The sequence below is a fragment of the Alosa pseudoharengus genome, unplaced genomic scaffold, assembly GCF_046254945.1.
Source record: "Alosa pseudoharengus isolate Yale_2024_CS ecotype anadromous, Long Island Sound unplaced genomic scaffold, YU_APseudo_1.1 YU_APseudo_1.1_scf_8, whole genome shotgun sequence".
Taxonomy (NCBI): domain Eukaryota; kingdom Metazoa; phylum Chordata; class Actinopteri; order Clupeiformes; family Clupeidae; genus Alosa; species Alosa pseudoharengus.
The window spans coordinates 2,790,334-2,804,499 of record NW_027468870.1 but is presented as its reverse complement, the minus strand read 5'-3'; the positions used below and the strand labels follow the sequence as shown (position 1 = coordinate 2,804,499).

Genomic DNA, 14,166 nt, shown 5'->3' with positions numbered 1-14,166 from the left:
GTTGGACTACTTTTGCACCTTCACCATGACACTCACTCTCTTGAGCACCTCACCATACACACAGAACTACAGGACTACTGTTGGACTACTTTTGCACCTTCACCATGACACTCACTCTCTTGAGCACCTCACTATGCACACAGAACTACAGGCCCTGTCACTACAAGCGTCTCATGCTTGATCACCCTCAAGCACACTGGATTTTTTACATTTAATTTATATAGTATATTTAGTATTTAGTTTTGTTAGTTTTTCTTATCTCCTACTGTCTCTATTGTACAGTGGAGTTTGGTTATATGTTTATACTTATACTTATATTTACCATTTCTGCTGTAAGTGCATGTTGTGTGTGATGTCTGTATGCTACTGAGACCCCCTGAATTTCCCCTTGGGGAAGTATCTATCTATCTATCTATCTATCTATCTATCTACTGTGCTCAAAGATAACAATCTATTCATTCTCTCTCTCTCTCTCTCCCTCTCTCTCTCATATTTAGCCCGGAGAACGGAACAGACAGCGGTGTCTTTCAGGTGAGCACACCTGTGCAGGTTATGAATTCAGAAAGTCACATGATAAAGATCCCTTTAAAGGAGAATTCCAGTGTGATATTGACCTAAAGTGTGTTGAAACATGATACCGAGTGTGAACGTATGTCTCATAGCTCACCTCGGCTTGTCCCCTGCACTCCGAAATCTGGCGCTAGTTAGCCAATGCTACCAACACAGTGTTTCGTTGTGGTGCCTCGGGCATCGGCCTAGCCATGCAAATAAATCACTGTTTTACACCATTTACGAGGCTCAAAGTAGCTCCATACTTCATTGGTAGACTTCCGAGGGCCTTGACATTTAAAACGAGACATAGAGAACTTTGAAAAAGCACTGGTAGTTTATTTACAAGACGATTTATACAGACAGTACCTTAAGGAATTTTACCGTTCGGTAAGGTTAGTCACGATAAGTCGTGCGACGAGTACGAACGAACAGGTATGATAAGGGATCAGATTTCAAAAATAATTCAGTGGAAATGCATGGATTCAGTTGCTTCCGTAGCAGCAACTGGAATCCATGCATTTTCACGGAATTATTTGTTTCAACACACTTTAGGTCAAAATCACACCGGAATTATCCTTTAAGCACAACTAAACACAAGTAGCCTACATGTGATAGCAATTATTTTAGGGTTTCAAAACTACTTTTAGTTAGCCATGTGGCCCCTCTTGGCATTAAACAAAGGCACCCTCCCCTCCCCCAATGAAATGCTAATGTACTGGTTCCAAGGGCTATCAGATCCACAAGACAAAGGATGTTACCTTGCTATACTGAATCCATATGTCATGAAATGTAAATATATTCATGTTTGGTATCATTGTAATAGTCTCAGTACAAGGATTGTAATGATGTGATTGTGAGAATGTTTGGAACATTCTATAAGTGATATTTCTGATATATAAGATATCTCTCCTCATGCTATTCAGATAGGTGTGAAGTAGGTGTGAGTAGGTGTGTCTGATGCCAAGTGGAGAACCAACCATGTTGGCTTGTTTTGGCGCCAATTCTTCCTTTGTTTAACCCATACAAAAGTGACTAACTTGCATTGTTTGTCAGAAGAAGAAGAAAATGGAGAACCTAAGGAGAGAGAGAGAGGTTGATCCAGAGGCCATGGCCTACATAGACCATAGACCATTTTTTACCCTCTCTGCTTGTAACAGAATAAACCTGATTCCTGAGTGTTCCTGAAGTTTGCCAGTCTAAGTTAATATTAAGTAACTAGACTGCATTTCCGGCGGGAACTGCGAAAGTGTGCTTGCCCTGGTCCGGTCAGCAACGTGAGCGGACAGTGGCATACGCTATGCTGAACCTGGCTTGATCCAGGCATTGTAACAGTGCCTTTCAATGTTGGAGCAGTGGCAATATCTCAAAAGCTCTAGGAGAGGGCTATTCAACTATTGGCTTGCGGGTTGAATGCGATTTGTTGGATTTTACCTTTGGCCTGCCTTCGAATTTAGCTTCTATGACTGAGATCAAATCAATAAAATAAAATGGTAACGCTTTAGAATAACATGTGCTTATTAGGTATTAACAGTGCATAATAAGCAGTTAACAATTCATTACTAACAGTTAGTTAACTGTTGTTATCCTTTAATAACATTAACTAACTGCTAACATGCAGCTTGTAAGTGATAATAAGCAGCCTTTTAAGTTACTTACAAGCATATTTGTTAACAGTTGTCAGTGTTAACAAGCAGCTTGTTAATGCTTGTTAATGGTGTATAAGACAAAGAGGTGGATAACTAATACGATTATAAGACCTTTCTTACCTATTTGTAGTAACTTTTGCAGCCCCCCAATCTAAAGCGAGGACCATGTAGCCTAAAGTTCCACAAGCCCAACCTTCTATCTCTCTATACTGTATCTCTCTATCTAGCTTGGTTTAGCTGTGAGAAATACACCTTCAAAATTGTTGCAGTGAGCAGGAATCTTGCGTCAAAGAGTGCATCGCTACTTGTTGAGCTACACTACTGTTCCTAATTGGCTGATGGAAAATATTCCGATGTTCTATATCATACTAGCTATGCTTTTTACAAATATGTTTCTGATGGAAAAGTGGTGTTTAATTTCCATAATCTTTGTTCAGTGAACGCATAAAACAGTTTGTCAGTTTGTCAGCAGTCTAAAGATATGCCAGCTTTGTATATAGTTTGGTTACCTAGCAACCGAGGCTTAAAGACGATAAGTGGGTGCATTCAAAGCTCTGGTTTAAAGTTGCAAACATAGGCGAACGTTTGTGATCGATTTGAAACATGTTTCAGTCTGCCTTGAACAGAGGCGAACATTCGTGGTCTGTTTCTGCATTAATTAAACACCACTTTTCCATCAGAAACATATTTGTAAAAAGCATAGCTAGTGTGATATAGCACTTCGGAATATAGAATCAAAATAAACAATTTCATCAGCTGTACAAGAAAAGTAGTGTAGCTCAATAAGTAGCGATGAACTCTTTGATGCAGGAGACCGGGGTTCGATTCCTGCTCACTGCAACAATTTTGAAGGTGCATTTCTCACAGCTAAACCAAGCTAGATAGAGAGATAGAAGGTTGGGCTTGTGGAACTATAGGCTACATGGTCCTCGCTTTAGATTGGGGGGCTGCAAAATTTACTACAAATAGGTAAGAAAGGTCTTATAAGCGTATTAGTTATCCACCTCTTTGTCTTATACACCATTAACAAGCATTAACAAGCTGCTTGTTAATACTTACAACTGTTAACAAATATGCTTGTAAGTAACCTAAAAGGCTGCTTATTAACACTTACAAGCTGCATGTTAACAGTTAGTTAATGTTATTAAAGGATAACAACAGTTAACTAACTGTTAGTAATGAATTGTTAACTGCTTATTATGCACTGTTAATACCTAATAAGCACATGTTATTCTAAAGCGTTACCAATAAAACAACAGCAGTGATTGGCTGCAAAAAATAAATAATGTCACGCGTCTTGCGCCTCTCAAACTGGGCTATCAGGTAACCTACAGAGGAATTGAAATTATGAAATAAGGCATTAAAAAGCTGCTTGTTTGTCAGGATACTTTTTCACTGATTTATTTAAAATAAAATATGAGCTATGAGTGTGAATGTTATATATTCCATCCCACAAATTATGTTTTACTGGTTTATTTGACAAATAATCTATATAGATTTGCTCTATAAAGACCTTATGTCTGTTTGGGATTGTTTTGTGAGCCTGGGGTTGTTTTGAGAGCCTATTGATGTAGCCTATCTCAGAATAAAGGAATACTTCATATTACTCTAAACCACCGTCTGTAAATCAACTGTATACTACTGTCTACATTGCACTATATTTCTTGACCTGTCTCTGTATGTTTCATCACCTTTCTATACTTTGCCTCACATTGCAACACAGCTCAGATCTTTGGTTGCTATGAAGGCCAGTCGTTCTAAATGGATGGTTTCTATGGCCAAAGGCCAGTTCTATCTCTGCCGTTGTCAAGTGGGCATATCGTAGAATTCTGATTAACCTTATCTTATTTGAAACATCTCTATTTTACTTAGCCCACTTCCATACAGTGGGTCCCATTAAGAAGTGGCCACTTCATTCACGCTTACCGTGATTCACACCGCAGCATTATTAAATTAATCTGTCACCATACGCCTATGCCTACGTTTGCAAAGAAAACATTTTAATTTGATTCACATGAAACGTTACATTTCATGTACATGTTGACAATGAGTAGGCTAGTTTTGGTTGTTGGTGGTGTTATTGCATCCCTTAGTTATGCCTACAATGCAAGTTCCCTCGCGATTGGAAGCCATAGATATATACACTAGATGTCGCCTTGACTACTGCTGTTCATTGGAACGAATGCGTCAATCGAGACGCCATCTTGCTTCAGTGATCCACTCCTCTATAATGCATTAGCGTCAATCTGGGCAAAGATCTAGCGAAAATAAAATCACCATAAATCGTCAAAATCTTAAGCAATTATCTAGTTTTTTGGGTTGTTCCAACTGACAGGCATGTATTTATGGTTGAGTCTAGAGAAAACTAAGCTTAAGACGATAATAAATATACATTTTACCCGTCTAGCCCCATAGACTCCCATTCATTCTGCACTAGCTAGCGGCGGCCCCTAGAGGAACAATGAGTAAACTGCAACCAGGTTCGATACAATGAAAGTAAACAGGCTCTTCGTAGACAGGCTCTGGTTGAGGCCACATACCCCTCGTCTCGTTTACTCATGTAAGTTGTAATCTCACCAGAAGTTGCTGTAGATCTGTAGAACATTTACCTCTGCTACTACATAGGCTACGCCAGTCGTTACTTTTATAATCATGGGTCAGTGCCATGGGCAAACGAGATGTAGCTGAATTCATAAATGACAAAGCCATGTGAAAGGTGATTTTCTTACGTTTTAACAACAAAGAAGCCGATCTGCCATCATTGTGAGAAGTTCCCAAATTTGTCGCTAATCGCTAAAAAGGTTTTCTATCGCTAGGGATGGCCAAACGTCGCTAAATAGGTAAGGCTGACAATACAGGAGAACTAGTTTAGCGCTTCAGATCTCTGTACCAAGATGGCGGCGGTGTTGACGCATAGGGAGGGAAAGTAATCTCATCGCCATCTAGTGGTTGCGTTCCTAGAGTTTAGCGGAGGGGATGGGATTTTTTTTTAGAAAAAATATATCTCGGTGCACATTGGGATCTTAATTGAATGCCTTCCATATGTTAGGCACTGGGGTCACCTCTATTGCTTCAAGTGGTCATACCTTATTTTTAGGATCAGTTGAATTGTTTTGAGTTTTTGTCGTAACATGGTGATAACAAACTACAGTTGCATGTGACGTCACAGGTTTGGGCACTTAATCTCTAACTGATCAATACGGCAATTTGCTTAACTGGCTTACATATTTTTGTAATAACGGAAGGTGATGTAAACCGCGTGGTGATAACCTTTATGTCTGGATAACTGGTGTTGTGCTTCTACTCACATGAAGAGCTGGCAGTAAGTGTTAAGTGGCAATGCTAACCAGGCTAATAAACAAACGCTACCTTGAGTAACGTCGAAGGGTAAAGTCACGTGGCTTTTTTGTAGTTCGTTTATGAAACAAAAGGAGCAATTTCGATTTTTTTTAAATAAGGCAAAATAGGCTCTGACATTTTCACAGTTAGAAGATTATTACTGTATAGACACTGAAAAATATTTTTGGTGGATAAGATCGCTGATTTGGCTTCACAGTATTTTTTTTAAAATAGGTCTATGGGACTTAACATTGGAGCTACTCTTCGATAGGAACGCAACCACTTGGGGCGCTGGTTTTCACTTTCCCTCCCTATGCTGAGAAGCTGAAGGCGACATCTAGTGTATATATCTATGATTGGAAGCTCCTGTAGACAATAGTAGACGCAATTCAAAACATCGCGTTAGGAGTCCTTGCCACTTCTTTTAAGCTGTCACAGACGTAGGTGCTACTTTTAGCGCTAAAGTGCTTCGTGAATTACTGTTAGTAAAAAAAAAATAGCAGTCCTAAAGTTACACGTGACGAAGTTACGAGTGCAAGCATCTCATATCAAATGACCATGGCATTACGCTAAACAACATAAATCCCAATTAGCAACATAGCACTACATCTCCTCCCTATAGCTAGCCACACAAGAAATTAATGATACTAAATCTCTGCTTAGCATGCTTCTCCGCTTAGCATTCTAATAACAGAAGGGGCACATTTATGTTGACCACTACAACATGACTCATTATGTCTGTAACGTTAACTGTATAAATACACTTACTTTCATAAAGGACGCACACCATCCAGCACATGGAAACCGATATTTTAGGTTCTTGGCCACAAACTCGAAACGTGTCTCTCTGAAGCCCTGTTCTAGAATCTTTGCTCTGAAGGCTGTGTTGCTAAGGCAACATCAAATAAACGAAATGATAGTCTTTCAGTATTAAATGTGTACGTGTGATTCCGAATGGATGTGTGTGGTTTGCAATTAGAATAAACAAGAAATAACATTTCCAATAATTTCCCATGATAAATGACATAATATTTGCACCTTCCTTACTTGTGAATATCACACCGTATTTCAAGTAGGCTACACTAGTGAAATGTAATACAACGTTGCCACCTAGCGTTCAGATAGTTCTAGGCTATTTAACATTAACGTGACATTGCTTGTTTATTCTTTCGTCAACTCCATGCTTTTAGGAAAACAATCTTTTTATCATAGTACCCTCTTCAATGTGCGATTACCAGCTCGTTTTTGTAACAGAGATAGCTGTTTATTGTCCCTAGGTTTACAGAAACACCTATTCATATTAATACATAGCCTATGGAGTGCTGCCGACCACTGTTCATTACGGCCCAGAATGCCTTGCATGTCTTTACAACAAAACAACACAGTAAAACCTAAATGCCCGTAAACATATGCATTTGCATACTTGTAACATTTTTAATAATACTCTCCCATCATGATATTTAACAATAATGAAAAATTTAATTTGAATACCGTCAATGTGAAAACAACTCTATTATGTAAGCTATATATAGCTACTGTTCTCCTTGCTGTTTCAGTTCATAAGTCCATACTATCCCATGGCAGAGCAAGGATTTCATGATTGGGCAAGGTTGCCCGGAGACATTGTGGCTGCCCAGAGACATTGAGCATACTTGGAAGGCATTGTGATAGAAGGTGAATGGTGAGAGTTACCAAATACCTGTGGGTGGTTTGCCAAATGATGGAAACTTTTGGAATAGTTCTTTTTTTTTTTTAGCTTATGCACCCTCACACTGGAGTCCCCAGTTCATATACAAAATTTGGTATCGATATGTGACAGTGTTCCTGAGATATGGACGACTTCCTGTTTCGGAGCTTCGCCGCCGAATTCGTTTGGCTGTGACGGGCAAACGCTTTCGAAAATCAAAAATCCTTCTGGCAACTTTTGTGAGGCTTGGTCCAAGGATAATGTACGTCAAGTTTCGTGGCGTTCGGACCAAATTTGTGACCTGTGAAAATGTAGTTTCGCTTTCTGTTCAATCCAATATGGCGGACGAACGACACGCCCACCTGACGTCATCTTCGCGACCAACTTACACCGGTACTGACCGGACGTTTTAAAGTTGGAACGGTGTCTCTGTCTTAAAGGGCCTAGGCGCTAGAGCTGACAAAAAATTAGGGAGACGGGAATAATAAAACTTAAGAAGAACAATAAGTGTGCTGCTTTCAGCAAGCACACTTAATAATAATAAAACTTAAGAAGAACAATAAGTGTGCTTGCAAGCACACTTAATTATTCACCACAATTACTTTCACATGTTATATTGTATCTCCACCTGTGAATAAGAAACATTCACCAACCTAATAGGCCATGCCTAAAGGCACCTAATTGAATGTGGGTCTATAAACTATTAAATTCAATTTAATTGAAATTGAATGTGGGTCTATGAACTATTAAACATTGAATGATTTAATCTAGGTCTATGAACAATTAAACATTGAATGATTTAACGTGGGTCTATGTGGATGAACACAGAAATGTAAATAATGACTTCTCTAAGTATGGCCATCGACCATGTGAATATGCCTACCTGCATTAGCCAGTTTTTCCACAGCTCTCAGTGATAACAATACGCTGTGAGATGAAAGACACCACTATGAGATGACGGACGCCATTGTCTCTCTTGTGTTCTAGGACATTGATGTTTGCTGTGAGGAGAAAGAGAAGATTGGGTGAGTCACATGACCCCTGACCCTTGACCTATTAGAGTGTGTTATTTTTGTCTCTTATTGTTGCATTGTTCCTGCTCCTACAGGCAGACAACATGCGTTGCCGTGGTGAAGCTCTCAGCACCCAGAAGGCCTTGCTGTTTCCGCTATGCCCTGTGGAACACCAGCCTGTCCGACAGCGGACCCATTTACGCCAGCATCCAAAACAACAGCGTCACACTCATCAGTGAGTGTGTGTTTGGTTTATAACGAGTGTACATGTGTAAACACACACACACACACACACACACACACACACACACACACACACACAGGTCCTGTGATGATCTGCTCTCTGACTTCTCATAATATCACACACACACACACACACACACTGTCTATTCTGTCATGTCCTGTGATGATCTGACAGTTCTCCTTCTGCTCTGTCGTCTCATAATATCACTGCTCCTCTCACAGGAGGCATGTGGCCTGATGAGAGCTCATCGCCCCCTAGTGGTAATATGTCAAACTGCAACAGCTCTGATTCTTCCTCAACCAGCTGCAACTCCACCTCCACCTCCAGCTCCAACTCCTCCTCAGTCAACTGCACCAGGTGGGTGACCAGAGTAGCTCTCCATCGTATACCCCAACTGCACTCAGTGGCTAGTACATCTGACACATAGACTGTATATAAAACTGGACAAATATTCTATATTCAGTCTATGATCTGACATGTAGTTCAGGCAGTGTGCTACAGTCTGCATTAGAAAGGCTAAGGATAGAGGCTCATTAGCAAGGCTAAGGATAGAGGCTGTGTGCACCTGGTCTGCATTAGCAAGGCTAAGAATAGAGGCTCATTAGCAAGGCTAAGGATAGAGGCTGTGTGCACCTGGTCTGCATTAGCAAGGCTAAGGCTAAGGACAGAGGCTCAGATGTTCCCTGGAAACCCAGAGTTCTTGTGAGAGCAAATTTTGAATTTGCTCAGCGAGTCTATCTGACATTCAGTAGTGATGCGCATTACCCAGGCCCTTGGAGCCGAGCTGCACCAATCACATCGGTGTATCTGATAAAGGCGGGCCAGAGGCGAGCTAAACAGATGGCGCAAGCGATGCGACGTCGAAGTCCGGAATCAGTCAGTAAACATTGGTGGTAGTGTTATCCAATTACGTGCAGTGATATTTTTAAATGCATGCATGGTGCCGCCCCTAGAGTTGGGGCATTTTCATTACTCATAGCCAGACCCTAAATCTGTCCAGCGTTGTGCTAGCCATTGCTATGTGACCGTGTTAATGTGCTAGCCATTGCTATGTGACCGTGTTGATGTGCTAGTCATTGCTATGTGACTGTATTGATGTGCTAGTCATTGCTATGTGACTGTATTGATGTGCTAGTCATAGCCATTGCTATGTGACTGTATTGATGTCCTAGCCATTGCTATGTGACTGTATTAATGTCCTAGCCATTGCTATATGACTGTATTGATGTTCACTTTATTGTTTTACAGACCTGTGGGTACTCGGCCGGAGCACAGTGCGGATAATTGCTCCAATGAGTTTGGTAAGGTTTTAATATCATTTAAAAAAATATTATTCATATTGATTTATATCCAGTACCAACATCAATATGGTGCATATCAATACACAGAAATGCACACTGATAGATAGATAGATAGATAGATACTTTATTGATCCCCAGGGGAAATTAAAGACGAATGATGATGAATGCTTTAATGCTACACAACACTGCGCATTGAGCTCTACTGTAGTTGGGCCTCCATGCAGTATTAGGGGTTTGCACGGCGTGTCATCAGATCTGGACATCGCCATATTGGAGATACTCGCCTCATTAGAAAGCATTAGGCACTGAAGTAAATCCCTAACATCGTCAAGGAAAATGGTTAATTATTGCCGTGTTTTAGGTTGTACCAATAGGTCAGACTGAGAAAAACATCTGGTAGGTATCGACTTCCAAAAGTTATTAAAAATCCAGGGAGAAGGGCCAATAATGCCAGAAGTTATCAGAGGAAGGCTTGTGATCGAACTTGGTACTTCGTCTCCCTCACCCAACTCATATGGATCTGCGCTGCCAATAATCCGTAATTTCTCGAAATATCGCGCCTTTTCTTGTGGTCCAAGTCCTGCCCTATATGCCTTTGCATCTTAGACGCATTTTGATTAGCTTTTCTGATGTTTAGACACGCTACAATCACGTAAGATATCCAAAGTGCATAATACTCCATTGTACTTCATTCACTGAGTATCGCCAATATGGCCGCGCGTGCTGGGTTACCATAGTTACCGGCCAGAACGTGACGTCGGTGCAAACCCCTAATCTCTAATTCTGACCCTGTGTATTCTGTCTGTGTGTTCTGACTGTATGTTCTGACTTTATGGTGTTCTGTCTGTGTGTTCTGACCCTGTGTGTTCTGTCTGTGTGTTCTGACCCTGAGTGTTCTGTATGTGTGTCCTGACTCTGTGTGTTCTGTCTGTGTGTTCTGACCCTGTGTGTTCTGACCCTGTGTGTTCTGTCTGTGTGTTCTGACCCTGTGTGTTCTGACCCTGTGTGTTCTGTCTGTGTGTTCTGACCCTGTGTGTTCTGTCTGTGTGTTTTGTCTGTGTGTTCCAGTGGCCCTTCCTGGACAATGCAACTGTTCTCAGTGCTGTGACAGGGGTAAGGCCTCAAGACTTCTCACAACCTTGTGTGTGTGTGTTTGTCTGTATGTGTGTGTGTGTGTATGTATGTGTGTGCATGCATGTGTGTGTGTGTGTGTGTGTATATGTGTGTGTGTGTATGTGTGCTGTACTTGTGTGCTGTTGTGTGCTGTTTTATTTTTTACATTTTAAATGGGCGTGATTATGCGGGACTTTGTATAAAGCCCGCCCAGACTATTCGATTGGTCCGCACGATTCTTAGGTTTTCATAGAGGTTTGTCAATCAAACAAGTCCAGACCGAACTTCCCGACCTCAAATGTTGTGAGCGGGGTTAGTTGGGGCTGGCGTTCCAGGCCAGGTGTCATATGAAGCAGTAACGCACTGTCTGTCTCTCGTGCACAGCGGCATACTACTCAATGGTGGTGACCATCAACAACTCCATCACACAGCAAAGCATCGCAGCAATGGTGAGTGACTTCAAGACTATGGGGGTGTTGTCTGACAAGGATAGTTAGTAGAAATCCTATTTCCATTTGGTAAGTATACCATGCTCAGGCTAGTAAATATGCCATGCTCAGGCTAGTAAATATACCATGCTCAGGCTAGCTCAGGCTAGTAAATATACCATGCTCAGGCTAGCTCAGGCTAGTAAATATACCATGCTCAGGCTAGCAAATACTGTATGCCATGCTCAGGCTAGCTCAGGCTAGTAAATATACCATGCTCAGGCTAGCCGTTATCAAACATAGCTGCAGTTTTGCACGTGTGAAAAGTGTAGTGTATGAGGAATTTTTTGCAGTTCATATGCAGGAATGCCACATTTTGGACATGAAAAAATGTCTTTATTCTAATTATGTTTCCCATTGTAATCGTGTAATTTGTAATGTTTTGCATGGATATGCGCTGGTGCGCGTTTGTGGATGCACCCACCCATATCACTGTTGATAATGCACTCTTAAAAAAACATATAAATAACTCGCAATGGATTTCTGACCAGGTTTCTCTTGGTCAGTGGCGTAATGCGTTTTAGGTAGTGTACAATAACGATTTTTAGATAATGCGCCAGACCCCTCCTTAGGTCGTTAAATGCCACACCCCTAGGCTCGTTGCTCAATAGACCCCTCCTTAGGTCGTTAAATGCCACACCCCTAGGCTCGTTGCTCAATAGACCCCTCCTCAGGTCGTTAAATGCCACACCCCTAGGCGCGTTGCTCAATAGACCCCTCCTTAGGTCGTTAAATGCCACACCCCTAGGCTCGTTGCTCAATAGACCCCTCCTTAGGTCGTTAAATGCCACACCCCTCCTTAGGTCGTTAAATGCCACACCCCTAGGCTCGTTGCTCAATAGACCCCTCCTTAGGTCGTTAAATGCCACACCCCTAGGCTCGTTGCTCAATTGACCCCTCCTTAGGTCGTTAAGGCGAGACACGGCAGGTGAAAACATAGTTTTTTCATGCACTGGTCAATTTCGAGATTTTGAGCTATTCTGTTACCTTAGCATGTATTCTATCACACTACTACAACAAAAAAGTCCGATTTACACATTTAGGTGTTTATTTCATTATATTGTGTCTACTCGCGCCTGTATATTTATCCTAAATTCAGCAAAAGTTAGCATTCTAACCTTGCATGCACTCCCGCGACTGTGACCCAAAACATATCGTGTGTAGTACCGTTGGAAAGCTCTGTTTTTCCTGTATCACGCTATGTGATCCATATATGGACACTTCCTTTGTATCAGCAACCAATCGCGAAAGTTCAAAGACGAGTTTAGGCTGAGAACGGAATCTCATTGGCTGTCTTTCAAGGCTGTTTTCTCAAAACGAGTTTCCTCTCCCACTCTGAGCAAGGAAACTCCACTTCAGAGGCACTTACATACACCAAACTTTCTAGACTTATGCCTAACTATATTTCGAAGATATTTACAGAGGGGTTTGTTGATATATTATTCCTAACCTGACTTACATGACATTTTATGCCTAAAATATGGATTTTTTAGGGCTATTGACATTATATTCTGATTTACAGGATAACTAAAGTAGATATTTATTAATCCCTCTGTAAATTTTTCAACATCTATTATCTGAACACAATGAAAACATAATTTTGAACCTAGCTGTATCCAATGCTCAGGTTTCTTGTTTTAAAATGTATGCAAATTAGCGCATATTTAATGAGATAATGCCTAATTTGCATATGTAAACATTAAATTACAGAAAACTTGTAATACATTTTTTTCTCATATTAATGTAAGTAATCAACTGGGTGAGTTTCATTGTGATATCTGCTTGTTAAAAGTTTTACCCTATTCACCTGTAGTGTCTCGCCTTAATTGCCACACCCCTAGGCTCGTTGCTCAATAGACCCCTCCTTAGGTCGTTAAATGCCACACCCCTAGGCGCGTTGCTCAATAGACCCCTCCTTAGGTCGTTAATTGCCGCACCCCTCCTTAGGTCGTTAATTGCCACACCCCTCCTTAGGTCGTTAAATGCCACACCCCTAGGCTCGTTGCTCAATAAACCCCTCCTTAGGTCGTTAATTGCCACACCCCTCCTTAGGTCGTTAAATGCCACACCCCTAGGCGCGTTGCTCAATAGACCCCTCCTCAGGTCATTAAATGCCACACCCCTCCTCAGGTCTTTAAATGCCACACCCCTCCTCAGGTCGTTAAATGCCACACCCCTCCTCAGGTCGTTAATTGCCACACCCCTAGGCGCGTTGCTCAATAGACCCCTCCTCAGGTCGTTAAATGCCACACCCCTCCTCAGGTCGTTAAATGCCACACCCCTCCTTAGGTCGTTAATTGCCACACCCCTCCTCAGGTCGTTAATTGCCACACCCCTAGTTAGGTCGTTAATTGCCACACCCCTCCTCAGGTCGTTAATTGCCCCTCCTTAGGTCGTTAAATGCCGCACCCCTCCTTAGGTCGTTAAATGCCGCACCCCTCCTCAGGTCGTTAATTGCCACACCCCTCCTCAGGTCGTTAATTGCCACACCCCTCCTTAAGGTCGTTAAATGCCACACCCCTCCTCAGGTCGTTAAATGCCGCACCCCTCCTCAGGTCGTTTAAGGCCGCACCCCTCCTCAGGTCGTTAATTGCCCCTCCTCAGGTCGTTAATTGCCACACCCCTAGGCTCAAAAAAAGAGACGTGCAAGATAAGAATAAACTTTGCGCTGGGATAATAATCCGCTTTCCGCCAGGAATCTGTTTTGGTCCCATTGCCTCAGATATTTATTTGCCAAGGAGGTGTTTTTAGAGCCTTTTTAAATGATCTTAGTCATTCATTTG

General features: G+C 41.6%; 1 protein-coding gene across 1 annotated transcript in view; it reads left to right on the top strand.

The window, feature by feature from the left end:
* The window catches only part of LOC143111298 (uncharacterized), a 65,917-nt gene that overhangs the window by 13,791 nt on the left and 37,960 nt on the right, over positions 1 to 14,166 (top strand). Inside the window, exons 6-12 of the mRNA XM_076273503.1 lie at positions 498 to 531; positions 8,212 to 8,249; positions 8,333 to 8,472; positions 8,703 to 8,838; positions 9,730 to 9,782; positions 10,851 to 10,895; positions 11,280 to 11,344. Of these exons, the coding sequence (XP_076129618.1) occupies positions 498 to 531; positions 8,212 to 8,249; positions 8,333 to 8,472; positions 8,703 to 8,838; positions 9,730 to 9,782; positions 10,851 to 10,895; positions 11,280 to 11,344 (511 nt within the window). The remainder of the gene's footprint in view (positions 1 to 497; positions 532 to 8,211; positions 8,250 to 8,332; positions 8,473 to 8,702; positions 8,839 to 9,729; positions 9,783 to 10,850; positions 10,896 to 11,279; positions 11,345 to 14,166) is intronic.